The sequence below is a fragment of the Syngnathoides biaculeatus genome, chromosome 9 (assembly GCF_019802595.1).
Source record: "Syngnathoides biaculeatus isolate LvHL_M chromosome 9, ASM1980259v1, whole genome shotgun sequence".
Classification (NCBI taxonomy): Eukaryota; Metazoa; Chordata; class Actinopteri; order Syngnathiformes; family Syngnathidae; genus Syngnathoides; species Syngnathoides biaculeatus.
Genome location: NC_084648.1, coordinates 21,206,028 through 21,233,212, shown reverse-complemented (window position 1 = coordinate 21,233,212; position 27,185 = coordinate 21,206,028). Strand labels below are relative to the sequence as shown.

The 27,185-nt window shown below is 52.6% G+C and overlaps 1 protein-coding gene across 7 annotated transcripts in view; it reads left to right on the top strand.

Moving 5' to 3' along the window:
- The window catches only part of slit2 (slit homolog 2 (Drosophila)), a 63,122-nt gene that overhangs the window by 21,030 nt on the left and 14,907 nt on the right, over positions 1-27,185 (top strand). For 6 of the 7 annotated variants that reach the window (XM_061829656.1, XM_061829654.1, XM_061829651.1 and 3 more), the window contains exons 5-14: positions 15,986-16,057; positions 16,526-16,597; positions 18,134-18,205; positions 18,295-18,458; positions 19,637-19,772; positions 20,953-21,024; positions 21,106-21,177; positions 24,043-24,114; positions 24,205-24,348; positions 25,004-25,167. In XM_061829656.1, the coding sequence (XP_061685640.1) occupies positions 15,986-16,057; positions 16,526-16,597; positions 18,134-18,205; positions 18,295-18,458; positions 19,637-19,772; positions 20,953-21,024; positions 21,106-21,177; positions 24,043-24,114; positions 24,205-24,348; positions 25,004-25,167 (1,040 nt within the window). The remainder of the gene's footprint in view (positions 1-15,985; positions 16,058-16,525; positions 16,598-18,133; positions 18,206-18,294; positions 18,459-19,636; positions 19,773-20,952; positions 21,025-21,105; positions 21,178-24,042; positions 24,115-24,204; positions 24,349-25,003; positions 25,168-27,185) is intronic. The other variant, XM_061829650.1, reaches the window with a different exon arrangement.

The window sequence follows — 27,185 nt, the reverse complement described above, 5'->3', positions numbered from 1 at the left end:
TGACTCCGCCATCCGTCGTTCCTCACTTCTTGCGGTTTGCCTCTCTCTCTCTCCCTCCCTCCCTCCCTCCCTCCCTCGGTTTTTGTACTCAAGTCCTCTTCCTTGGCCTTCATCTTATCTTTTACTTGAGATGAGTATCAATTGAGGGAAGGCAAAACCAGCGGGCCTAACTCGCTGCCTTTGAAAATCAATACACGTGTGATTGTTTAAATTGCCCCCGTATTTGCTGAAATATTTTCACGTCATCGCCAGGACCTCCATGTAGAAAAAAAGAACGTTTGTTAGCTTTTCGTCACTGTCGGTTCGTTTGTCTGCGGGCGGGGTTTGTTTTGCATCAGACTCGGACGGGAAGTTGGCCGCGGCCCAAATCAAAATGAGCCCCGGCGAGTTTTGCCGCGTTCCGCATTTGGCGGTACCAGAATCGGTACGATAAGTTCACCGCCGAGCATGAAAAGATGCCATTTTTTTTCCGCAGACTGAAAGTCATTTCTCACCTGTCCGCCTTCGTACAGTGTAACGTTTTGTTGCTGGAAAAGAAAAGTTCTGGATGGGGTGGATCCACAGGTACCGAATCGCAAGTGGGGGTTGGCCGGTTCGTGTGATCCGTAAAAGTTGCCACATTCAAAGGCAAAGAGCAACATGAGCTTGTGAAATATCCAAATATCTTGCCTTCATCTTCAACTGAGCGCTCCTTTGGCCGTTTTCGCCATCGCCATGACAACCTTCTTTATTTGTCCGTAATATTGCCGGAGCGGCGGGCAGGACACGTATCGTGTTCTGGACGCGCTCGCATTACCGTTGGGAGCCCGCGATTAGTTCTTGTACGAACTAAAACCGTTCGGGGGCTCAAAGTTTCCGCTCACGTCTGGCCTTCGGTTACCTAAGAAGCCCGCACCGAAAATAACGACCCCCCCCGCGCGGCCCCCCGTCTCACGTTGCTCATAAACTTAACAGCTCGCCGCTCCGCCTGCGTTAATGCGAACGCACCAGGACCAAAGCCGTCCGGCTGGAGTTTTTGGGGGACCCCCGTCGCGCCCCCATTCCGTGGTGTTCCTGTTACCTGGCTGACCCCCCGGTGGGCGGGGCCTCCTGCTGCGATGATCGCCAGATTATTGGCTTGCGTTGGCTCGAGTGCCGTCGTGGTAATTTACGTGACCTGTGTCACTCCTAATTCGCTGCGGGTTAGAATCCCTTGGCTTCATGCTTCCGCTGTGGTTTCGTCCCCCTCTTTGAATTAAAAAGAGGATTATTACTTTTTTTGGGGTTTTTTTTTTTTTTTTTCTTCTATCAGCGTTTCCTTTGCTTCTGCTCGCGTGTTACTTTTAGTTCCCCTTTCTCGTCCTTACGTGCTCAACTTTTGTTATCAAAATGGAAGACGTAGCCGCTACCCGGCCACGTGTCTGCTGTCGGGGTCCTTCTTCCTTCGAGGGTGCGTCGCGCCACATAAACGTACTCTGCTCACGAGCAGTGCAAGTCGATGGCTCGTCGTTGCAAATTTCCGTGATTTTTGTTAACACAAATGACACCGCTCCCTGAGAGATGAACGGGACCCCCCGAGAACCCCCGGGGCTGGCGGGAGTGACCCATTTGTGGCGCGAACCATCTGAACCCCTGCGCGCACTCCGGTCTCCCCCGAGGAGGCCCGACAGCAGGCCCCACCCACGCCTTTTCTTCCCGCTTGCATTCACTCCATTGCACACGCACAAGTTTTTGTGGGGACGCCCCCCCGTCATCCAGAAAATGACGCCTCAAGCTGCCTTCCTGAGTGAAACTGCGACATATATGATATGAAAGGGGACTGATGGTTTTAGCGCAGCAAAGCCTCACAGATGTCACGCTAACTCCCTAATCCAGTGGAGAAATCAAACGTGGATTAGCGCTCTCCATGTCACACAAGCGTCTTTCGGCCGCGTGTTTGGCGGCATTCCTCGGAATATGCTCCTCTCCTCTGGCTTTCGGCAAACACGTCCTCGTAAATGTCAAGAAGAGAGCGTCTCTTTCTCGCCCGAGCCGCCACGTGCACACCCTGGCCAAGTGGCGCAGATGGCCGCCGCTCGCTGCCTTCCTTTGCACTCTGTCGATCATTCATATGCAATTCATACGTCACACGTTACTGTGTCCGTGTTTGATTAGCATTGGGTGGCGGGACGGGGACCGCGCGGGAGAGCTTTTTGCCCAGCGTCTCGTTACCGGACCGGAGGCTCGGCCGGCGACCGCGTGAAGGCGCGACTCGCGCAAGCACCTCACTGGGCTCCCCGCAGATCTTGTTGCGCAAGCTACTTCGTCGATGCAATTTGTGACGTATCGCGAGTTGGTGTCATTCCAAAGTCACGAGTTGGGTTCAACTTTTGTCCAAATGGTGGCCACCGCCGCCGCCGCCGCCACGACGACGCCCTCGAACGCGGGAACGTGAACGTCAGGAAAACGCACAATGTTGGGATTGTGAACCCAAATCTTTTCCATTTCTACGATAATCGCCTTTCGTGAATGTCACTGGGCCAAGTCGTACGTTAGCGCAGGTGCGTTGGTGAGGATCGGAGGCGACGTTAGAAAGGCCGAAATGAGGTTAGGGGGGGGGGTGGGGGGGGCGCTGTAATGGAAGGCGAGACAAAGCGGTTACGACGGAAGAGGAAGCGTACGATACAGCAGCATGAAAAGACTGCCGCCGTGACGCACAAAGCCGGCTGTGTGTGTGTTGAAATGGGCGAGAGTGCGTGTTTTGCGCTCCCGCCCCGCGGCTTCGGCCGCTCACGTCTTTGTTCCCGACTGGCGTGGCTTTGCCGATCGGGACTTTGTGTGTCAGCTTGCGGCGCTCGATTGCCATCGCTCAGAGGCGGACTCTTGCAGGTCATTGGCTAACCGTCGCCCTGGGAGACCATCCAGCGGGCCGCCATTGGCGCTTGACGCTAACGCGCTCTGACAGCCTTGTTAGTGCAACCTGATTGGTCAATTAGTAACATCGCTTGCTATGAAGACCCCGGAGCGCTCCAAAGACAGCGGGGGGGGGGGGGGAACCGACAGAGAGGGCTCTATCAATTCAATCAGACGCATTTCGACGTGAAGTCATTTTGCCTTTTGGAAGCGCTGCAAAACGGAGGTCGACACATTGACGAAATTTATTAGAAAGAGTCGCCGTTTAATTTGGTGGCGACAGTCACGACGTCTATTAATTCTGGATGTGAAAGGGCTCGTCAAATGCCACCCAAATCAAGGAATCAAAACGTCGAATTGCAACCATTTAATGAGGCACAGCGCGAGGGGAGGGAGGGATGCCGGTACCAGACGGTTCTATTCATGTTTGCGTGGGAAATTCGGGCTTTATTCTCATAAGATGACCACTTTCTGACAATTTTCTGTTGCATCTTTCACCAATACTCCTCCTTGGAATTTTCTTCGACGAAGCGACGGCCGCTGTCCTCGCCGTGAATGAAGTCGTTTTACTTTGAAGGCCCTCGGCCAAGTGAGGCGCTTGCGGTGCGGCGGGCCAGCCGGTAAACTTCTGTGACGGCTGACCTGCTGCGTGAGTAAATGAAGTTGTCCGTGTGCGGCGAAAGGCGGGAATGCGGTTGCCACGGGCGCGTCTGGGCAACGCGCGAGCGATTTTGCTACATTTTGTCGGGAATCGACTGCCGGTGACGTGCAACACCGGAGAAGTGGAGGCTTCCGTATATGTCGCCAACCGCGTCTTTCGGTTCGCGGCAGTCTGTAAAACAACAAAAATATTTGGGGGAGTTAGAAATGTTTTGCTATCTACATAATCCAATGAGATTCTGCACAAGCGCACGAATGGATGCGCTAATCTGGCAAAATCGTCCGCTCCGCTCCGAGCCGGGCACATTTTGGTGGGCGGTCCAAACGTACCGCTGCTGGGCGGGAGCACCCCCAAGTATTGGCCTCGGTGCTGGATTCCCATTTTCATTGAGGCAGATGGGAACTCTCCCTCATGGCCAAGAGGTCTGCTTCTGCGTGCAGTTCTGGAGAAACGCTTAGAAAATCCAAATCAAATCAATTGCGTCTGCCGCCATTTGAAAGACCGTCAGTGCGCCACTCGTGGGCGGCATTTAAAGGGAATGTGAGAAGCCGCTTTGATTGGGCAGAATTAAATTTGACCCCGCCGACGCGGACGTCCCTCTTTGAAATGTGATGTCACCCCCCCCCCCCCCCCCACAGGGTCACGCTACATGCCAGGATTAAGAAAGTAAAGCTCTCCGTCTTATATTGGGAAAACTTGTGAGAATGTGACTGGGAATGAGGCTCGACTTCCCTTTTTTGCGGAAACTTTCAGATGAATTCTCGGACCTCAGCGACTTTGTTGGGAGTCTTCTGTGCTTTTGCCCCACCGTGACACCCCCCCCCCCCCCAAATCTGCTTTCTTGAATTCACATTTTTAACATCGGTTGTTGGTGAAATAAATGATACATGTGTAAGACTTCACTCTCAGTCCACTAGTCCGCTTTTCCTTGATTTTTACCATTTGTGGTCCACCCACCCATCCATTTTCTTAGCCGCTTATCCTCACGATGGTGGCTTATCCCAGCTGTCAACGGGCAGGAGGCGGTTGCCGGCCAATCGCAGTCTTTGTGCTCCTTTTTGAGGCAAATGACTTTCTTCGATATGGCCTTGCGATTTGGAGTCGGAGCGCAAACTGTTGCTTTGGCATCCACTTGACAGCCTGGCGCCTTCCAAGCGTTGCAAAAAATCCCACCGCCGCTGCACACACTTTTGCCTTCTTCAATGCAGAAACAATGGTGCAAGTTCCAGAAACGGGCACCCGCGCATGGTGCCGCACCACGAGAGATGAGGTCAACCTTCCGGAGCCTTCCGTAGATTTTAGACTCCTACAGCAAATCGGACGTTTCCGGACGACGTGTGGACTGTTGCGTCGTGTGACTTTGGGACAGCTTTTGCATGTAAACAGCGCCGCTCTCATTTGTGCAAATTTTGTTGACCGCCATCTCGGATTGCCTGCCCGCCTCTCAAAGTGCGTGTGTGCGTGTAGTCCGTGTAGCGAGAGCTGACGGGTGAAGTCGCAGCCCGCTAAGCGGGGACATTCCCCTCTGTGTTGCCCGCCCGCGCCATGGAAACCAGACGGGAGGGCGACGGTGGCCCACAGGAGCCAAATGAGGCGGCAATAATGCGCCGCTTAACCCCGCATTGAAAAATGACTTCATTCTGTCGTCGGCGCCCGACGCCCCGCCACGCTTCTGCACACGCAAACACACGGACGTTGATGCGCGAGTCGTCCAAACGTGCCCTGCGGGGGGGGGGGGGATTTCCCGTCACGAACTTGTGATGCCGTTTCGTGTCTTGCGCTTCTCACGCACACGAATGGGGCCCGACGTGCACACGTCCGACGCCGCAGTGCCGCCAAACGTCTTTTTCATTCGGAGGAAGCCGTCGAGTCTCCTCGCAGTTTGTTTCGTTTGAACTTTTAAACGCTTGCTCGTAATCTGCCAACGCCGGCGCAATTTTGCCCATTTTCGATCCGTGCGTGTGTCGACGCCACGTTACAGCACGTGTAACGTCGTTCGCCACAATGCGTACTTGTTACTCGGGTGGAAAAGCGTCAATAGACTTACAAGTTGCATCGCAAACTGTATTCCATTGAAGACATTTTTCAAAAACCTCTGAGGTATGACTCAATATTTTGCATCTCCGGACGGGACTTCTTTCAGCCTTTTGCTCCGTTCTTGTGTCACTTGCAGCCAAAAGATGGCGACTGACAAAAATGTCCTGGCTTTGTTTGTTTTTTTTCGGTCACTGAACGTGCGTGCGAGAGACGCGCAAACAATTTTTTTCTTTGAGCTTGTGCTTCCTTTCGCTCGGTCGGGCTCTTTGCTTTCTTCCATTTGTGCGCGTTTGCCGGGCTCAGAGCGACTCGATACGATAAGTTGAGCCCCGAGGGTCCCGAAGAGCTTTTAAGGAAAGAGCAGCGGGGACCGTTGACAATATGGCAGACGGTAAATGAGAGGGAGAGAGGAAGAAAAAGGTCATTAAAAGAAATCGTATTTGGACGGCGCAGACGAATAAACTTTGGGGGTTTCCCCCTCCCCTGCTGTCTTTGTGCGCGTGCAAATTGAAAAGGAAGCGCGTTTGTTTTCCTCCCGAAAGCACTTTGCTCACTAATCTGTCAAGTTTTGTCTGCACGTGCACGTCGCCAATTTGGGGGTGCGAAGCCACTTTGAAATGATGAGCTCCGCGGAGTTAGCGCCTAAAAGTCATCGCTGGGGCTGAGACATCAAATATAAAATGCAGTTGCGGCGACCGCCCGCCGGCCATCTGTGTGTGTACCCAAAATGCATTTTATTTGACAAAAGTGAAAAATGTTTAAAACAGGAAGGTAACGCGACCCGTGTGGTTGGCGGCGACGTGATGACGAGAGGTCGGACGGCGGTGCGGCGTCTCGTGTAACGTGTGCGGGACGTGACAATGGATCAGCGGGAGGCCCCCCACCCCCCACCCCCCAACCCCGCCCTACTCTCGGGCCTCAAATGCCGCTGGCCACCTCTTGGAATGTTCCCCTTTTTAGTGGCCCCCAAAGAACCCGTGGGACAAAGAAGCAACACAACCTTACTTGTACACATTTGCACTTCCCGCTGCAGGCTGTCAGTCAAGCTGTCGCCCCCGCCAAGCGGCGTCCGAGCCTCCGGGAACGCAAACGCGGCGGGCCGGATCTCCTCCCAGACGCCCAGACGTGTTTTTACCGCGTGGTGAACCGGCAAAGCGGCAGCCGCCGCCAGCCGCGGCGGTTGGCGCGCGTCCTCCGAGCGGGCAAACCGCCGCCGTCCCTGCTGCTGGAAACATTAAGCGTGTCACTTCCGCAGCAGCTTTATTTTATTTTTTTCCTGGAAATATGTATGTCACTTTCAAATGGGACTCATGAGCTTGTTTTGACCACACGACATGAAAATAAAGCAAAGTTACCAAGCAACTGCTGGAGAGGGAAATGGACGCAAATGTGACAATTTTCATTTGCGCAATTGCGTGGTTTTCTTCACTTTTAACTTCATTTTCACCGACAGCCCAAATAGCCGATGAGCAAGACCGCGGAGTCGGAAAACTTCTCCTGAAAGAGGGGGACGCGTGGACTGCGTGTTCACAAAGTGCGCCATCACGAAAATGAAAATGAACTTCTCTCTGTTCACGTCGCGTACATTTGAAGGTCGTGCGCTGAGAACAGATTGCGCGACGTGTCGGCGGACAATTCCACGTGGCTGAAGAATTGCTGCACTCGGCGAAATGCGTGGCAAAATTCCATTCCTCATCCAACAAAACAACACCGAAGACGTCAAGGAAGCGCGTTCGCCCTCTTTGACGTTCAACTGGCTGCCCGGCTAGAAAACTGACAAAAGGAGGCGATGCAGGCTGAACGGCAATAAAGCGGAGAAGAATGCAGGAAGACGAATCGGGAAAGGCCATCAAGACAAAGAAAGTGAGAGAAGGACGGGAACGACCGGTACAATGTGAGCAGGAAGGAAAGATCTGGAGAGAAAACTGTGCCTCGTTGGCTATTAAAGCTGGTTCCCATTGCGATTCCCATTCTGGAGGGGAACCCGAGGGAGGCCGTGAAGAGAGACGCGTCAGCGAGTGTCTTCAGCCGGGCGCGATCAACCTTCGGCCTCATTACAGCTTCATTACATCAGTCCACTTTATCCATTACACGCGCTCGCCGAATATATCGGATCCAGGATAGATTCCGCTTGCGCAAACATTCTCCGAGGCGGCGGGCGGACCTCCGAGTGAACGATGGCGTTCGTCACGTGAAATGTGCGTATGTCGCGTATGCGCACCGCAGCTGTTGAACGCATTAGCCGTTCGCGCGGACGCTGCTAATCTCATTTAGCTAACAGCGGCCTGTAATGTGAGCTAGCGCGACGGGAATGCTGCCCGTCTCGGGTCACTCGTCCAGCTGGGACGGGAGCGCGTCGGCTATATTTGGACGAGCCGGGCGGCGGGCGGCTCGCGTTTGAATCCAAACGGCCGACGCTTGTCGGGGACTGCGCGGCAGGAAAAAAAAAAAAAAATGTCACTGTATGTTTATATTGCCAAAAGGTCAATATGGACCCATCAAAAAGCTAAACACCATCTTTTATTGTGGCGGGACCAGGGCACACAAAATGTTTTACTCGGTATGCTGATAAAAGTTTGGCCGCCATCTTTTTGGGCGAGAAGAAGTTGCCCCAAAAGGACCCGAGAAGGCCAAGCACACACAACGAAGGTGCGAGAAAATGCACAAGCCTCTTTTTTTTTTTTTTCCCCCCCCAGCATTGACGACTGAACGATGATGACAGCGGCAATAATTCCAGTTGAGTTTGGCGGGAATAAGAAATCATCATCAAGGTCGTCAGGCAGCAGATTTGAGGGTTGCGGCCTCCCAAATTTCATCAGCGCTGTGGCGTGTTTGCTTATCGGTTGAATTTTTCTTTTGCCGGCCTTTCCGAATTGGGGGGGGACGCAAAGACGCTGAACTTCATGCGGACGCAGCGACTGCAAAACAAAATGAATCGCGCGTAACGGCTGAGTCCAAACGGCGACGTTTCAAGGTTGCGAATGTCGCGTTGGCAGTAGCGACAAGTGCGCATCAAAGAAGGCAAACGTGACAACGCGACGGAATCTTCAAATCTTTCCAATCTTTGTGCTTGTTTGCCCAGGAGATCGTTTGCCGACTTTGCAACGCGTCGCTCGCAGGAATGCGACAGTCGGGCAAACGCGGACGGACTCGGACGCGCTCAGCCGGTCGCAAAGGGCCCGATTGGAAAATGTTGTGCAAACCGCCATCACGTACGCGTCGTCCGGCATGCGCTTTGCGAACGCTCGCCTCGACTCTCTTTGCTTTGTTTTGTTTTTGCCTATTCTCCCCTCGCTCCACATGTTGTGTTTGTTTTGACACGGCCCAGTGAACACAAATTGTTCTGAGGCGCGGGCCCGTGCCAGGAAGCTCCGCCTTCCGGGCCGCGAACAGATGGGCGGGGGGGTGCAGCTGCTCCGGGGTGACGAGCGCGGGCGACCCGAGCCTCTTGAAACAGAGACGCAACGTTGACGGAGAGGAACTATGTGAAGAGGGCTAGTTCGGCAGTCTGGCAAAAACCAAGCGAGGCGCGGCGCACATCTTGAATACGTTTGGAGCGAGAGGACAAAGACAAAGACGTGCGGTCGTGATAAAAGAGAGCGCAAACCAGTCGGTTCCTTTTTTCTTTCTTTCCATTTTCTTTCCGGCGGCCTGCCTCGGTGGCCCCGCCCCCTCCGACGGCCATTTTCTCTCGGGGGGGGGCTAATTTTCAGGCGCGCTCCAAGTGAGCGACGGCGCGGTGAACGATTGGGTAGCACGTCCGCCTTCGCAATTCTGAGGATCCGAGTTTGGAGTCCTCCCCGTGCCTGTGTGGGATTTCTGCGGGTACTCCGCCAAAACCTTCATCCGTCGGAGACTCCAAATTGCCCCGTCGGTGTGGTTGAGTGCGCGACTGTCACCTGTCTCCAAGTGCTCTGCGATTGGCCGGCGACCAGTTGAGGGTGTGCCCCGCCTCTCGCCCGAAGGTAGCTGGGATGGGCTCTGGCGCCCCTGCGACCCTTGTGCGGATAAGCGGCTCAGAAAATGAATGGGCGCTTCAAGCGGGAAAGCCTACTGGGTCGTTTGAAGGCTCGGGGAAAAACAATTTGCTAAATTCCGAACACGGCTGTCCAAGATTAATAAGCGATGAATGGAAAAAAAAATGCAGCTACAGACATTTTGAGGCTTGACATTCGTGCAGAGTGTAACTTTGAGCACAAAAGGACGGAAAAGCCTCCGTTGGCTTTGGCTATTGTGTCATTTTGCGGCGCGTTTGAAAAAGATTTGACCTCTTTCTCAGGGCAAATGTTCAAGTGTTGTAAGTCAGCGCTGGTGTGGTGTGGTGTGGTTGGAAAATGTGAAGTCCAAATGCCGCAAATAGAATCGTGGAGGCGTCTTTGAAGGTTTATTTAGGAGTGCCCTATGCGCAAAATATGATGAGTCTCGCTCACAATAAGCCAGAGTGTGTGAAGGAAGCGAAGAAACGCGTCCAAGCGGGTTGGAACAGCTGGCGGAAGGTGGCTGGTGTTCTACGTGACAGACGAGTCTCCGCCAGGATGAAGGGCAAAGTTTAGAAAACGCCGATGAGGCCGCTCGCGATGGACGGATTAGAGACCGTGGCAGGAAGCGGAAGTGGAGATGTCGAGCTTGGATACGATTAGAAACGAGCTCTGCAGAGGGATGAACAAAGAGACAAGGTTAGCTCGAGAGAGGCGAGAGAGTGAGCAAATTGGCGGGAGGGTGCCGAGGATGGAGCTGTCAAGGAAGAGAGAGCGAGACGAAGACCAAAGACAAGGTCGATGGATGTGGTGAGGGCAGTTGGTGGGCCAAGATGGATAGAAGATGACGCGCTGTGGCCACCCCGAATCGGGACAAGCCGAAAGGAAAAGAAGTCAGAATACTGTTACTTTGGAAACATACGACCACACGGTCAAAAGTAATCCTCCAAATAATTACTCAGGTAAAACAAAAATGTATGTAGGGTAACCTCTGATGTCAATCATGTCGATAAAGATAAAAGCAATTTCATACGATCTGAAGGTGCACTTTCAGGTCTTGCTTGGAACGTCCAAGTTTTTGATTTGGAAAAGAAGAGAAATCATTTTCAGGCTTTTATCCACTCTTCCTCTGACCGAGTATTTGGACTACTTAACTGATGTATTTTTGTATCTCTTTGGAGCGGGGAGGAAAAAGCAAACAACTTGAATGAAGGCGAGGTCACCCTTGCAATCGGGATGTTTGGTTTTTTTAATTGCTGACATCACGTTTAGACGGATTCAAAGAAATGTGGTTGACTGGATGAAGAAGCTGTTTGTGCGAGTGGCTGAGAACGCAACATACCGCTGAAGATGCAGCTTCTACTTTTACTTGTATCCATTAAAAATGCGTTTTGTGCCAAAACAACAGCAAAAATATCCCCAAGTTGTTTTTTCTAGTTCGAAGCGAGCCGAAAGAAGAAAGGAGGATGAAAAGACGGTGCACGTTAACGCCGTTGGTTTCTGGAGTCCGTAACGCAAAAGCGCGAGTCGCGCAACTGACTTTGATCGGCCGGCCGAGGCCAACCAAAGACTTTGCGCGCGAACGTGTGACGCGTTAGATCGGGAAAACTCGATTGAGTCGAAGGTCACGGCGCCCGATTGGCCGAGTCAATAAGGAAAGGCTCAAAGTCGATCAGGTGCTCGAGGAGTTATTGTTCCGTGAAAGTAGTGAGCGGCGTGTTGGTTTCTTCTGAAGATAAAGTAAAAAAGTTTGGCACCCTGACGAGTATCCAAAAGGGGTAAGTGACACCGACCGCGACGACGTTTCCTTTTGAAACCTTTTTGCACGGCCGGAAGAGCCTAAAAAACCTGGGATTCGGCGCCCCGTTGGACTGGATTCAACTTTCATGAGGGGGAGACGACCGATGGCCGACGTGCTGCGTTTGCGATTGATCGATGAAACGGATCGCGCGGCAAGAAGTCGGCTACTTTTCGGGAGCGCACCTTTTCTCGGTATTTTTGCGGGGATGTCGCGCGGACGCCGCCCCGCTTTATTTGTTTATTTGGGGTGGCGGAGTTTGCGACGGATCCGGTCAAAGATGCGGCTGAGGAAAACCCGTCCACGGCCACAGCAACGGTCAGCCGTCACAAGCTATTTCTCTCTTGTGCTTGGTAAAGAGCACGTCAAAAGGAAATGATGTCATGCGGCCGGCGGTCTGGCGGGCCGCGCCGCGGCCGCCGCTCTTTTAGCTGCGGTGCGTCGTCTACTTCCGCTCCTTTCCATTCACAGCCGACGTGTCGCGGGAAGATTGAGCGGCGTGGAGCGCCAACGCCGTTAATGAGGTCGGTCGGGCCGGAGCGAAGGAAGGACGGACGGCGAGGGAGAGACGGAAATGTGGCCAAAGATGCTTCCCGAGAATTTAGCCGCTTCCTGCGTGAACTTCAGGGACGGGCGCTGGCTGCGAAAGGAAAGCTTTTGCCAAAGTCATTATTATGGCCGTGCTTGCTCCTGCGTGGAGCCAAAAAGTGCACGTTATCTGCTGCGCGAGGGTGCTCGCTCGCTTGTTTCCTTTTGACGGAGGAATTCCAGGCGCGCACACCAAAAGGGCCTTTCTTGACATGTTTGCACAGGGCAGAGTTGCCACGTTTCCCACACAATAAAAACGTCATAGAAATCTTTATGGTGTCGTAAATCCAACCTTATTCAAGACTGGCAGCTGCAGCTCTTACGCTTCCTTTATTGTGCTCTCCCTCCGTTGAGAACCGGAGCCCGACCCGACCCGTCGCCGGTTGGAAAAATGATGACGGGGGCCGACGGCGGAGGGCAGAGCGTGCGCTTGCGCCCGCGTATGTCTTCGAGTGTCGCAAATCGGTAGGACGGCCGTGGTCGGGTGAACATTTCATTCCCGCACATCCGTCCGCCGACGTCATCCTCGCTCCCGGCTGTAATTATTTCTGTCAACGTTCGGGCCGATGTGCCGCCCTCAGACGGCTGACGAACGCGTGCCTGACGGAACGGGCCTCGGCCTGCCCACGCTCCACAAGTTCTGCTTTTCACCGAGGACATGCAAGAAAAAGGCCAAAGAAGAAGAAGAGTTTTGTAGAAAAAGAGAGTTGGTGTCTTCACTTGATCTGATTCAGGTCGATGCCGACCCGTTTTTGGGCACTCGCGCAACTGCGTGGAGATTCTTTGGCAATTACCGTACAGCTTTATTGTGTCATGAATGTGTTTTGTCATGATGTCATTTTTCTGGATTAATTGACGGCCTGTGACGCTCAGATGCCAGAGAGCGATGAAGTCACCGCAAAGCTGTCAGCAGCAACACGAAAGCGGTCACAGACGTGCGAGAGCATGACACAATATTGGAGGGGGGGGCGCTTGGACCCCGGACGGTGCCAGCCTGGGTGCAGTAGTCATGGCAACCGTCATACCTTCCCTGGAAAGTTTGTCTGTGCCGCACGACGACAAATCAGAGGTGCAGATGATGACATTGGTCCTCCTCAGTCACTCAGCAAGGAAGTCAATATTTTGCTTTGGTTGGCCAAAGAAAGCCGCTTTTCTGTTTTAAGAGTGCGATTCCCCTGCAAGGCGACACGACACAATCCGAGGTTGTCACTTTGCCCCCCCCCCCTCCCCTTTTCTCCTTGACACTCGTGTGACCTTTGGGGGTCCGCTTCGTGAAGATTGTCCCCGAATTAGCCGAAGGACACGCTGACACAAACGCCGCTTGGTCTCGCGGGCCGTTGCTTTTCCCTCTTTGCCCATTCACACATTCTTCCCCTTAATAGGATTAAGAACCGCCAGAGGGATTTGAACAAGATGATTAGTTTCCCCGCTCTGCCGACTTCCACCTGCACTCCGCCGCCCTCGCGGGGAGAAGCTCGTGAGGGCGAGGCCGCCGACAAAAGACTTTCACAAAGCGCCCCGACGGCAAGCGCGAGGGCGGAAGCGACAACTGAGCGGCCCCCCGGCTCTGCTCGGAGACCCCCGGGGCCTCGAAAGCTCAAAAGTGCAAAATCCATCCTAAGTCGAAACGTCTCGATAAGACTGAGTTGAAGTGCGTGACATTTTTCAACATTGCTCACTCGTGTTGAGTGAGTTAAAAAGGACTAAAACAGTTTTGGTGAAAGTGATTCGGTTCCACCTCGGGTTTCGCCGAGCTGGACGACAAAAGGTGAGGAGAGAAAATTCTTGAAGTGGATTAAACAAAACCATCAAATGAACTTGATGACGTGTCCGCGGAGGGATCGATGCCAAATATGCCTGGGACGGGGGGGGGGAATTTTTCTCACTCTGTATAAACCCATATAACTTTATGGTGTTCATTCCCTTCCTTTTGTATTACCATTATTTTTATTTATTTTTTTTTTTTGGTAACAATGTCGTCTTTCCCGCTTTTGTCGTATTTTACTGAGGGTCCAGGACGGACGTGCAACCTTTTCCTTTTACTTTTTAGTTCTGCTTCTGTGATCATCATCGTCCCACTCGTGGACGTGTGTGGCGGGGAAAGCATCTGGTGTGTCAATGTGTACCGGGGGGGTGTGGGGGGGGTCTTCCACTTTCCGGGGGGGGGGGGGGGGGTCTTCTTCCCAGCTTGGCGGCGTGATGCAGTTCCTGTGTGGCTTTCATACCTCCGGTTTGATCAAACAAAAATGCACGCAGACACACACACACACACACACACACAGGCTGGGCTCAGTTGGAGCCTCTTTTAATGAAGGTAACCTCCCGGTTTTGGGGGGGGCAGAGGTTAGGGGTTAAACCTCGGGGAAGTCTAAAAAAAACAGGCCAAATTAGGGGAAACAGGAAGAGTGGGGCAGAAAATGCGGAGGAAAAAGAAAAAGAAGCCACCGAGAGAGGGAAAGTTGTGCTTTGGACCTTCGGCCCAAAATGTTTTCACCAAAAAATGACGCCTCACAGGAGGAAAACCCACACGGAAATTTGACCCTCGTTCGTCGGGGGATAGGCAGGGAACAAACACGAAAAAGAATTGACAACAATTCTGCAAGAAGCTGTCTTTCTTCGTCTGGCACTTTATTAGGTACGCCGGTACCGTCCACCGGTTCTACGTGGCCCCGCACGGAGGCCACGTAGAACCGGTCTTGGTCATTTCCCAAACCAGCGCAGGAACAGGAAAAAGAGGAACGTCCGTGCTGCTGTGGGAGCGGTCGCGGCCAACTTGAATGGTGTCCAATCAAAGCGACTCCTCTCTCGAGTGGGCGCCGGATATCTTCCCAGTCGGCGCTTCTGACCTGAAGCGTTGCGAACGTTACGTTCTGTTGGGAGGAAAAACGCGGCCGAAAAGTCACGTGACGCCCGAGTGCCTCGTTGTGAAGTGGCAGACGGAGGAATGTGAGGAATCTCGCCGATGAGCACCCCAGAGGGGCAGGAGGGGTCAAGAGCTGGGGGTCGGTGGTGAAAGGTCTGGAAGGTGGCCCGGATTATCCCCGCGGCTGACGCGCTTCTCCGGCCGGCCTGTTCTCCTCCATTTTCTCGCCGCTGTGACGTGCTGATTTCATTTGTTGGCCGTGGGCGCCATCACTATTTTGTTTGCGTACACGTCTGCACGTGGTCGTAGATTCAGCGACCGCGACGAGGTACGTGCGCTCATTGCCGTGGTTCCCAAGCAGTCACTGCAAGTTTCCAAGGGAAGTTGTTTGACGACGGATGCAAGTTTTCACAACGCTCGCAAGACTTCACGTCGGCCTTATTTCAGTCGCTTCCCACCTCCGCTCGGCTTCGGGACACTCTCCGGTTGTCCGTTACCGTTCTGCCGTGACAAGTTTGGAATAATACTTCAAATTCAATTGGAAGTATGATGGGATGATTTTTTTCAAAACATCCCTCCTTATGATAATATTCTGCTGTCAGGTGATGGAGACTTTTGCGTTTGAGCCTTGGATTCTTTATTTAGTATCCTCGCTTCCTGGTCCTTCAAACTCAAGCATCGTATGGTGACCGGCAGAACCATGAAATCCTCTTGAACTCGTGAACATCTGCGCCGGCTCCATTTCGTGCGTGTCGCTGACCTGACCGCGCTCAATCGGCTGCTTTGGTCGTGCTCGTTTCAAGTCTCTGAAAACAAATGAAAGCGAGCAACCTTTTCAGACCTCGGTCGGTCCGAAAGCGTCGTGCGGGTGATCGGAGGTCGCCGCTGCCCCCTAAAGGTGGCGTCAGAGCCGACTGACTGTGGTTGAGCCCAAAACATTTCGGTACGTGTCCAAATGCAGACGGCGTACGTACGTGCGCACTTAGTTTAAAAAAAAAAAAAAAAAGAAAGAAAGAAACTGGCCCGTTTCCGCCTTTTCGTATTCTCGGCAGGTTTCCCGCCGCGTTTGCCGAGACCGTTCGGGATTGATGACCCTCCTTTTCTTTTCTTTTCTTTCCTTTTCTTTTCTTTTCTTGTCCTGTCCCGTCATCGTGTCCCCATCTCCCCTCCTGACCTTCGACTGTCACCAGCGACCTCAGCGAGAACCAGATTCAAGGCGTGCCCAGGAAGGCCTTCAGGGGAGCTGTGGAAATAAAAAATCTGTAAGTTGCGTTGCCCTTTCTCTTTGCCCGTGCGTGCGATTCGCCGCATGCCTGCTCATTAATATTTCATCGCCTCAAATGTCAGCTGCCTCCCGCTTGCTGTATTGACTGATCATTAATAACATCTATGTGTGTGCGTAACCGGCATTGTCGCAGTTGTTTTATCTGTTTTGCCTCAATCGGTTCAGATGACTTCTCCATTTTGCACGTAAAGTCGTCTTTTTGTCCGACGACAGATAATTCTGTTGAAATGTTGTGCAATTATCATAAATAGTACGCAGTAGTATCTAAAAAAAGAGAGAGAGCGAGAGAGAGAGAGAGAGAGAGAGGAAAAGGCCGAGGCGTGCAAATGAAGCATCGCAGGGAAGGAATAACGCCTGCAAAAACGAAAAGCCGTCTTGACATCTGTCCCGACTTCCTCTCTGCGACCGGCGAAAGAAAACTTTTGTCTTTGTTTTGTGTGCGCAGTCAGCTGGACTACAACCACATCGGCTGCATCGAGGACGGCGCCTTCAGAGCCTTGCGCGACCTGGAAGTGCTGTGAGTCCTCGGGATGAGCGGCGGCCCGACGCCAATTGACGCTCACGATCGTCTTCGCGCCGCCAAAGATAATCATCACGATGCTGTCGGAAATTTGCAGACACGCACGGAGGACCGTTTCTGTTTCTTTAGCGCCGTTGTGTTCAGTATTTCTTTCTTTCTTTCGGGTTTTGACATTTTTTGATGGCTTTGCAGAAGGTTTCGCGTGACTGGAGGCAAACCATGTGCTTTATGAGTTGTGACTAAATTGAGAAATGGAGACAAATTGGTCAATAATATTTGTTTGGTACACTAAAACAACAACAGTTTGTCAGAACTCGTCCCAAAAGTTGGCTGAGCTGTGGCAAAATCACACTTAAGTCATATTGTCCCATATCAAATATTGTTTTCCGTGCGGTTCCCAAGAAAATTCTCGGGATTCAAGTAACAAATCTGCCGTCCAACAAAATGCCGAAGCCGCGAAGGCCTGAGGATTTTTCTAAAAGCGCGTCGAACGTCCCATTCTTTTCGATCAAAAATTGTTTTTTGTTTGTCTTCCGTAACGATGAAACGAGTTGCGCTTTCGTCCGCCTTTTGAATTTTGAATTTCATTTGTACGATGACATATTTCACCTCTAGCTCTTATAAAGGTTGTCGTCGCACTTTGCCGCTTAGATTGCGGATGCAAGACAGGTCAGAACCGGGTCACCGGGGCCAGGGCCTTCCAAGCTGTGGCTCGGGGGGCCGTCAGCGGCCCAGCTTCCATTTCTTTGCGGCCCAGGCTATGTTGTAAAAATGGCATTCGTCATGGTGTGAAATGTGAGAAGTTGTGACGTGGGTGCGAACTGAACTGAAGCTACTACTGACAGGTTTTTCTGATAGGGAAGTTTTCTAGGTATGCAAAGGAGCTAAAGCCAACTAAAAGAGGAACATCTTTCTTCATAACAGTGCATAAAGATCATTCTGTTTCTGAAGCAAAAAAATTCTTTCCTACACCTTCTCCTCTGCGTCAACTTGCGATTTGTGAACTCATCACGTTCATGTTCCTCAACTAACTCAAAATGGCCAACTTACGAAAGGTTTTGCTTCAGAATGTGGAACTAGTTGCGAGAGGAAACCGGGATGTGCAGTGGATATAAACACCCTACACACCCCGGTGTAAAACCCATAATTGATTTTGGGGGGAATAAAAGTGAGAAAATATTTCAAAACAATTTTGATAAGCAATAAGCAGTACATCTGAACAGGGCGCAAGTCAAATACAAGAGGGTGTGCGCAGTTGTGCTACCACGCGAGCTCAGTTTTGTGACAAAGTTGAGTCATTGTAACACGGTGAAAAAAATTTGCCTTTGTTTCCCCCAAAATTGAACGTCGGGTTTCGACTTTTGATATTCACTCTTGATTGCTTTTCGCGTCTTTGATGGATTCCAGTCAAAAAGTGTCCAAGCGGTCCTCGTACCCGTAGAGTAGATTTTTTTGGACGGTGACGTTGTTGTCTGTCTTCCACCGCAACCCCCCAAACCCCCCCCCCCCCCCCCGCCCGACCCCCCACCGCAGGACCCTGAACAACAACAACATCAGCCGGCTGTCGGTGGCCAGTTTCAACCACATGCCCAAGCTTCGGACCTTGTAAGTCGCACTTTGGGCCATCAGTCTCGTCCGTGTACCCTCAAATCCGTGTCTTCTCTGACCCCCACCCCCCCCCCCCCCCCCCGCAGTCGCCTGCACTCCAACAACCTGCAATGTGACTGCCACGTGGCCTGGCTGTCGGAGTGGCTGCGGCAGCGCCCCCGCCTGGGCCTCTACACGCAGTGCATGGGCCCGCCGCACTTGAGGGGCCACAACGTTGCAGAAGTGCAGAAGAAGGAGTTTGTCTGCACGGGTGAGTTGGATCATTGGTACCGCACGCGCGACCGGGATCATCGATAATATGTGAAGAATTTGCTCGGGTTCATCGAGTCGTGAAGCCAAAACGGGCGTGACGCTTAGCGACATATTTCGGGAAAGGCGAGTTAGCAGCGACGTCATTTTTGCCAGCGCGGTTAGTCAGTTTGTTATTTCCGGCAGGAACCGAGTCGAGGCACGCGGTTTGAATTTGTTGTGAGGGGCTGCAACGGGCCCCCGGGCCTCGGGTTTGCCACCTGCGTTTCTTTTTGTGAGCGCTCGTCTTCATTCGGGTCGCGGGTGAGCTGCAGCCAATCGCGCTTGCCGCCCGGCGCCGTTTTACTTCGCCGTCTTCCGAGTCGGATTTGCGGGCTTCTGGCCGGCGTTTGGCGCGAGCGGTCAGCACGCGCGGCTCGCAGTTCTGAGCTTCGGGGTCGGAATCTCGGCTCGTCGGGTCGGTGTGGGTAGGTGGCCGTCGCCCTCGTGTGGGTTTCCGCGTTCCCTTTTTTCGGATGTACTGAAATGTCGAGGGGTCGACGGACGGGCAGTCGGCCGAAGGTGGCCCCTCCCGCTCGCTCGAAGTCCGCCGCGACGATAACCAAAAGGGACGCTTGGACATTCTGTGGTGAAATATTGATCCTAAATCTTCCTGAAAGTCGGGCGAAGAAAAATGTGCCGACGTGTGCTGACTCTCTGCTGGCTTTATTGACGTTTTGCAAAACGCGTGCGTCTCGTTCCTCCTTCCCGGCTGCCTCTGGCGCTCGATTGTCAAGATGCGGATGAAGGCAAGTATTTGGACTTTGGACTTAAGCACGCACTTTGGCACTCTTGGTGACCCAAACCCAAGCATCTCTGGCTCACTTTCTGTTATTTCGCTTTGTCCTTCTCTTCACTGATTTCTGTTGGGTTGATTTATGAACAGCGACAAAGCGATGCAACTTACAATGATTTTAACATCTGTTGATTTTTTTTTTTTTTTTTTTTTTTTTACATTTATGTATGAACGAGGTTTGTTTTTCGATGTGTAAAAGTGCGGACATTACTTGAGCGTGACATAACGTGAGCATCAGCTGATCAGGATTCCCGTGAAACGAGATCTCCACGCCGTTGGATTCATTTGAGTTTTGATTTGATGAGATGTCGGAATCGTAACGTTACGTTCGCGCCTCCGTGTAGGTTACCAGTCGCCGTCTTCGTCCTGCAGCGTGTTGCAGTGCCCCGAGTCGTGCACCTGCAGCAACAACATTGTGGACTGCAGAGGCAAAAGTCTGACGGAAATACCCGGCAACCTCCCGGAAACCATCACCGAGATGTAAGACCAGCACGCAGACACGCTTCAACTCCGGGGGGGGGGGCTCACACGCAGGCAACAATTGGGCGGGGGGACGGACTTGGGCGCCGTCGTCGTTCGCGACTCGTCTCTGGAAAATAAAAGCGCACGGCCGTGAAATGAGAAATGCCGCTGGTGCGGCTCGCCTCCGATTTCAGATGAGGGAGAAAGAATTAAAAGCGGCTTCCGAAGGACGAGGCAGGTCACGTCTTTGCGTCTGAAAGCTCGGCCTTGAAATTGTCGGACTTTAAACTTTGGGACGGCTCGGCAGACGGACGCAGCTGTGGGCAGAAATCGCATCGCCCGCGTCAAATCGAGGAAACTTACCTCGTGAACAGCCGAACCAAACGTCCGACTCAGTCCGCCGGCCGTCCAGCCCGCCCGGAGCGAGACGAAGCGCCAAGCGCCGGGACCTTTCCGGGGCCGTTCGGGCGAAGCGGGGCCCGGGCGGCAGCAGCGAAACATGAAACGAAACCAGAGCGTAAATGTTCTGACTGAACGTCGGGATTGGGGTTCGAGTCGACAAAGCTGAAAAAAAAAAAAAAAAAAAAACCCAGTTGATCTGCGGGAATCGCAAACTACTCGAGTGGGTTCGACTTGACTCGAAGTGACCGCGTACGCCGGTCGCCTTGTGAGACGTCTTCTCTGGCGGGCAGCTGTGAAACCCCAAAAGCAATTTTTACAGTTTCACGTGGTCTCGTGGTCTCGGACACGTCTCCAGCCGTTTTACACTGTTAAAACGGGGTCTTATCGTAGTAACCCGCTAGAAAATACTTTGGTGGTGACAGGCAACCGCCGGCTGCACATTTGGCGACTTACAACACACGGCTGGCGTTTTGGAGCCGTCGTTTCACCACCAATGACTCAATGCGGATCCAGTGACGACGACGACGATGATGATGACGCACGTGCGCAAGTGACGAAAATACCAGCTGATGGTTGGCTTTGCGCCATCCAAAAACAATCACAAGGCACCGCACTGGAATATCATCAAAACGGGTCGTAGCACAGAAAGCGCCGCCGTTGAACTTCCGCTGTGAACACAAAGCCGGGCCACGCCCCGCCGCCAAACATTCCACAGCCCGACGCTCGCTTTAACTATTAGCGATGTGAAAATGAATTTCCTCGAACTTCTAATTCAATTAGCGATGTTTGGTTCCAGACGACTGGAGCAGAACTCCATCAAGGTGATTCCAGCCGGCGCTTTTTCGTCTTATAAGAAACTGCGCCGAATGTGAGTAGATGAAGAGCTGGAGAGATGTGATGGTGGCACGGGCCACTTTTGGCACGTCTGTGACTGCTTTTCTTTCTCTAGAGACTTGAGCAACAATCAGATTTCAGAGTTGGCTCCAGACGCCTTCCAAGGTCTGCGCTCCCTCAACTCTCTGTAAGTACAAACCGCAGCGAGTGAGCCTGCGACGCTCGATGTCGATCAATAATCGCCACCCGGCCGGCGCCTCGCGGTGAGGGATCGTGACCGCGCGCTGCGGCAAATGACCCACTTGCTCCGAGACGTTTGACGTATTTACGGCAAACAACGTCGCCTTCTTGCTACCGCTCCCCAAGTGACGAGTGGAATTCTCCTCCGGTTGGATGCCGAAGGCGCCGACGAGGTCGTCGCCTTTCATACGACACGACGATAGCTTTGTCATTTGACACGAGGAACTTTTGCAAGTATTCCGAGATGAGCGCGTCATCTCTTTCGTATAGCGTGCGGACTTTTTGCGACAATGTCCTTTGGTGAGCGCACTGTGAAATTTGTCCACGATGCTCATGACATGGCAGGGCTCAATTGAAGGGACTAAAGCAACATTTTATCGGGCAAACTTTCTGGTCAATCCCGCAGCACCTTCATTTCTGCGTTCCGCCGGGACAATTGTGTGCTTCCAACGTTGCGGGAAAGGTTTCGGCCAGGGAATCCATTCGGCGAGTTCCACTGCACAAATCGGGGTAGCGGAGGCATCTGTCCGTCTGTCCGTCCATCCCTTTTCAACGTCGCTGATCCCGGTCAGGGTCACAGGGCGATGGAGCCCGTCCCAGCCGACTTCGGGCGAAAGGCGGACCGCACCCTGAACCGCTCGCCGGTCGGCGGCAGGACACGTACAGGCCGACCGACGCCGAGTGGGAACTGAACGCACGCCGCCCGCACCACAGTTAGGCGAGTGGACCACGACACCATCAGTGACTCCCCGATCTTAGAGGCATACTTGGAATTTCGACTTTGTTACGGAAGAACTTGTAATCCGACCCTGATTTGAACGTCACCCTTTTCAGATGAACTTGAACAGAGTGTGGACCAAACAACCCCCTCAAACAGACTTCAAGAAACAAGTCCAGGTTTCCACATTCCAAAAGGGCCACGCGGCCGCCTCACGAGGGTTAGACCATCCGTCAAAAACTCCAAGAAATATTCAAAGTGTTTGTTAAACATGCGCTGATAAATAGACGAGCAAGTTGTGGATGAGTCACAAGCAAGCTGATTGAAGCCAGCAGCAAATGTTTGCGTGATCTGTCTGACAGAGGCCAGCGAGACCTGGAACTGACTCGGAAACATTTGCAGTCCAGACGGGAAGACTTCTGACGAATGTGTCGAGTAAATGTGACCCGAGCAGGACATTTGATGGCTCATCTGGGTCATCTCTTTCTCTCTCTCTCTCTCGCTCATCACCCGTCAGTTTTGCCCGATGTGAGGCCGGAAGGCAAAGCGGGGTTCTTGTGCCAAGATCTCATCTTGTTTTCGGACGCCGAACGCAGGTTTGCGGCACCTCGTTACACGTTCAGCACGCGGCACAATGAAGGGGACGCCGACCTTCTTGCTGACGCATCGCCTCCGTCGGGCCGACATGACATCTTACGTCCGCCGGCGTCCGTTTTGTGCAGCCTCATCAGCTTTCCCGGCGGTTCCCTCTCAGCCCGATGGAATGAAAGAACATCGGAAACACGGAGACGTACTACTGTGAGGCGTTGCGTTGACAAAGGAGTTTGGGTTCTTGACCCGTGCGCCAAGGAAGCCTGAGCCGTTGTTTCCGATAACAAGAGTACATTCCTCACGCCGTGATGAGCGGCAGATTTACGGAGGCTTTGGTTTCCCCACTCAACGTAAATATTGTCTTAAATATGGAGTGGTTGGCATGTTGTGAGGGGTTCAAATTTGTCAAATGGAAGGAACGGCGACGCGCTATTATCGTTGGGAAGGGCCTGGGAATCGGTAGTATGGTCATCCACGAGCCAAAATATGTCGTGAAATGATTTTGACACTCTGCGGGGGCGATTCTGCACGCGAGCGGCAGGACGGAGCCTTCCGAGCGTCGGTCCTGAAGTTTACGTGGCGGGATCCTCGGCAAATTTCGTTTTAAACTGTTGCGTTTAACTTCAAGTGGGAAGTTTGGGATTCGCTCAGCAAAACTGAAACTGGTACTTTTTTCCCACATATCCATTTCATGACATGACATTTCTTTCACATCTTTTGTCCACTTTGAAAGACCCTCCATCAAAGAGAGGTTCTGGTATGAGATGGATGTGAAAGTATTTGACAAAATGTATAATCAACACAAATCTCTGATGTGCTTCTAAGGAATGCATGTACGTAAATCTCCCCGAAATCTGGACAAGCTCACATCGGGTGTTATGATTTGCTTTGGATTTGGAAAGACGAACGCATACTTGGGACGGACGCTAAGTACTGTATAAGCAACCAAAGAAAAAACATTTGGAGACATGAGTGATTTTTTTTTTTTTTTGTATTTTGTGCGCATATGAAACGCATTCTGGTCCCGTGTTGAGCTTCATGGAACGCCCGTGACCTTCGACCCCTCAGGCGACGCAGAATTAAAAAGTGTCCGTCCTGACGACGACGACGTGGCAGGATCTTCAGCACGGACGCCGACTGTCGCCGTTGGTGCCGCGCGTACATTTTTCACATTGACTCTCCAAAGTGGGCATTCTTATCGTACGGGCCGAACCCCCGAAGGTGCCCCAATTTGGCGCAGTGGGGCGGGGCAAGCGCCACCGCGAGGGGCCATCCCCGCAGTGAAGCGCGGCGCCCTCTTTTGCTCCAGCTGACCCGAGACAAAGCGCAAGGAATTGGAACTAGCCGGGGCCAAAAAGGCGCTTCAAGCGCTTGCTTCAACTGCTGCAAGTTTGAATGTCGATTTGGATATTTGCCAATTCCACAAATGATGTTTTGTCGTTTTGTTTCATCATGCACGAGGCGGACCACTACTGCTCATTCCCGCACGTTTGTTTTGCGCAGAGTTCTGTACGGCAATAAAATAACGGAGATCTCCAAAGGGCTCTTCGAGGGCCTCTTTTCTCTGCAGCTGCTGTGAGTCCACGCCCGGGCGCACAATTTCTTTTGCCTCCATTTTGCAGTCGACGTTGGGCCGACTTTCAAGGCCGCTTTCCTGCCTTTCAGGTTGCTGAACGCCAACAAGATCGCGTGTCTCCGCGTGGACGCCTTTCAGGACCTCCACAACCTCAACCTTCTGTCGCTGTACGACAACAAGCTGCAGACCATCGCCAAGGGAACCTTCTCGTCGCTGAGGGCCATCCAGACGCTGTATGTACAGAAAACGTCCACCCGTGAGCGCCGCAAACGCCACACGAACCGCCGTTGGCAGCCATCTGGAGGCAAATTGTTTTTCGGAATTTGGACGTGGGCGCGAACGCTCGTCGCGGTGCGCCTGGCCTGCGATTGGCTGGCGGCCCGTCAAGCCCGGGATCCGAAATGGATCCCGAATGACATGAACTATTCCTCACGCGACAAAACGTTGGGATCAAATCAGTCCGACCCAAAGGGAATTCTTTCATAAGCTACGTTTACAAATGGCGGTCGTTTCATCGTGATTTTCGGCCTGCGATGGTGATGATTGGCATTTACTTGTCTCAGACTCCAAACGCGGATGGTTCTGTCACACGTTATTTTGGATGATAAAAATGCGGATCACAAAATTGCTCTTGTCTCCGAGACAACGTTGAAATGAGGACGTCAGTTGGACAAATAAATGCCGACTTCTTTTTCTGGCTGAAGCCTTTCTTTAGTTCCATTTTCATCGTACAAAGACAATGTTGGAGAACGTAGAGCAGACCAGTAACTGTAAAAGTGAACGCATTATTTCTACCCGAACGCAAATGAATTTGTGCTGGTGGCGTGCAAGGCAAATCCACCAGATGCGAGTGCGCTGATGCGCGTCCTCTTGTTGTGCGTGTCGCAGCCATCTAGCGCAAAACCCCTTCATCTGCGACTGCCACCTGAAGTGGTTGGCGGACTACCTGCAGGACAATCCCATCGAGACCAGCGGCGCCCGCTGCACCGGCCCCCGCCGTCTGGCCAACAAGCGAATCGGACAAATCAAGAGCAAGAAGTTCCGCTGCTCAGGTACGGATAAACCCGCGATTGGTCGCCGGCCCTCTCATTTTGTGTCTTCCTGCTTGCTGCTTTCCCTGGAATTTGCGTCCGCACACGATCGATTTGCTTGACTGTGACTTTGTCTTTGTTCCCCTGCAATAGCTAAAGAAGTGTATTTCCTCGCAGGTATTGTACATCCAGCACGCGCGCGTCTTTGTGTGTGTTTGCGTCAGTCGCTCCACGACAGAAAAGACGATTTTGCGCTCCCAGTTTGGAGCGGCGAGCCTTCTTCCGCTGACTCCTTTGACATGGACAAGGCTCCCATTTCAATCGGCGATCTGAAATCCACAGACTGGGTCGTCCCGTCCGCTCGGTGGGTTCTGGCGGTCAGGTGTGACTTAGCCAATCAGAAGGCTGAAAAAGCAACAGAGGCGCTTCAGTCGACATTTGACAAGTTCCGTGAACGATTACGATGAAGTAACGCAATTCCAGTCACGCTTCGTCTGGTTTTTTTACAACTCCGTTGTTATTCTGCTGATATGAAAACTTGATCCTCGTAGCATCTTTGTTTTACCACGCGTGTCAAAAACACGGAATTTGTCTCCCGTAGTCGGAGTCGTTTTAGTATGATGACATCATGGAGCCTAACCCAGCTGACTTGCATTTCTTAAAATGTGGCGATTGCTTCAAATATCCTTCCTGATAATCTTTTGTAGTTTTCTGCATCTCGAAATTGCTCTTTTTGAAATTCTCCCTTCAAAGCTTCATTTTGAGTGCCCTAAAACAATTTCTGTCAAGTCACCACGCATGGAAGTGTGTGGCTTTTTTTTTTTTTTTTTTTTTTTTTGAATGCACAGAGTTATGCTCGCACACAGTTTTAGTTGCAGTCGTTCCCACGAGGATGGAGACAATCGGATTTGCGAGCTCGGCACGCCGCGCCGCCGGCGCAATTAGCGACTCGACGAGCCCGCCGGCCGCTTCGTGCACGCAAACGATCGGACGGCGACGGCAGCTTTGTGCCCTTTGTCGCCGTACGACATCAAAAGGGCACACGCTTGCCCTGCGCAGCCCAGGGGGCTGCTGGGAAATATGCAAATTGACCACAATTAGCAAGGACGCTGGCGGCGCTCACGACAGCCGCGACGCGTACGTCCTTAAGGCCAAAGCTCAGCGGGGGTCGAAGTTTTTAAAGCCCAGTTAGAGCATGCGGAGAGGAGGCCGATACATTAAGAAGATGTTGACTAAAAATTCAGACAGACCATTGCGGTATGTTTCAAAACGTCGCGCGAGGTACGATTGTTCCGATCCGATTGCTGGTAAAATGTTTCCGTCGTGATTTTTCCTGATGATTTTGTGCTGCTAGCTTGTTCAAAGTCGAATGTTGTGCCTGACTCGCACATTGACTGAGATTCAAGACACGTTTGAAACGTGCGCTTTCGTCAAGTGTCAAATTGTCAGTTTGGATGGAAAGAGCGGGCGGATGAAAGCGTCGCTGGCGCGTTTAACCCTCTGCGCTTCCTTTTTGTGAAGCCAAATGAGTAAAGCGGCTTCTTGTCTCCCTTGCGCTGCCTCTGCGGCACACTCAGGAGTCCACCACGTCGGCTGTAAGTAACACCCGCGGACGCCCTCCCGACCCCCGCCTCCGCCCTCTGACCTGACCCCCGCCCGTGTGCGTTCACCGAGGCCGACGGCGTGCGCGGGTTCTCGCGCGTGTCCCCCGGACGACTGCGCCCGTCTCGGTCGCGCCGCTGGCCGCAACTCTCCTCCCGCTCCTGGAAACGGCTCCATCTTGCCGTTTCTTGCGTCTTGCGGTGTTCCAGCATCTCCTTGTCACGCCTGCTTCGGAGTGAGCCTTTCTGGTTTGCCCCGCCCCCCTCGTCACGTCCCCCCCTTGGCCTTTCTTTTTGCCCGTTTGCTTTTGATCTTTTTGTTTTTCTACCGACTGGCTCCCCAGGCCCGAGTTTCCCACATGTCGTCCTCGTGTGCCTCATTTTGAGACGGTTCCCGCTCCCGCCTCCTTCACTTGCCCTTCCGTGGCGCGTCGTTCC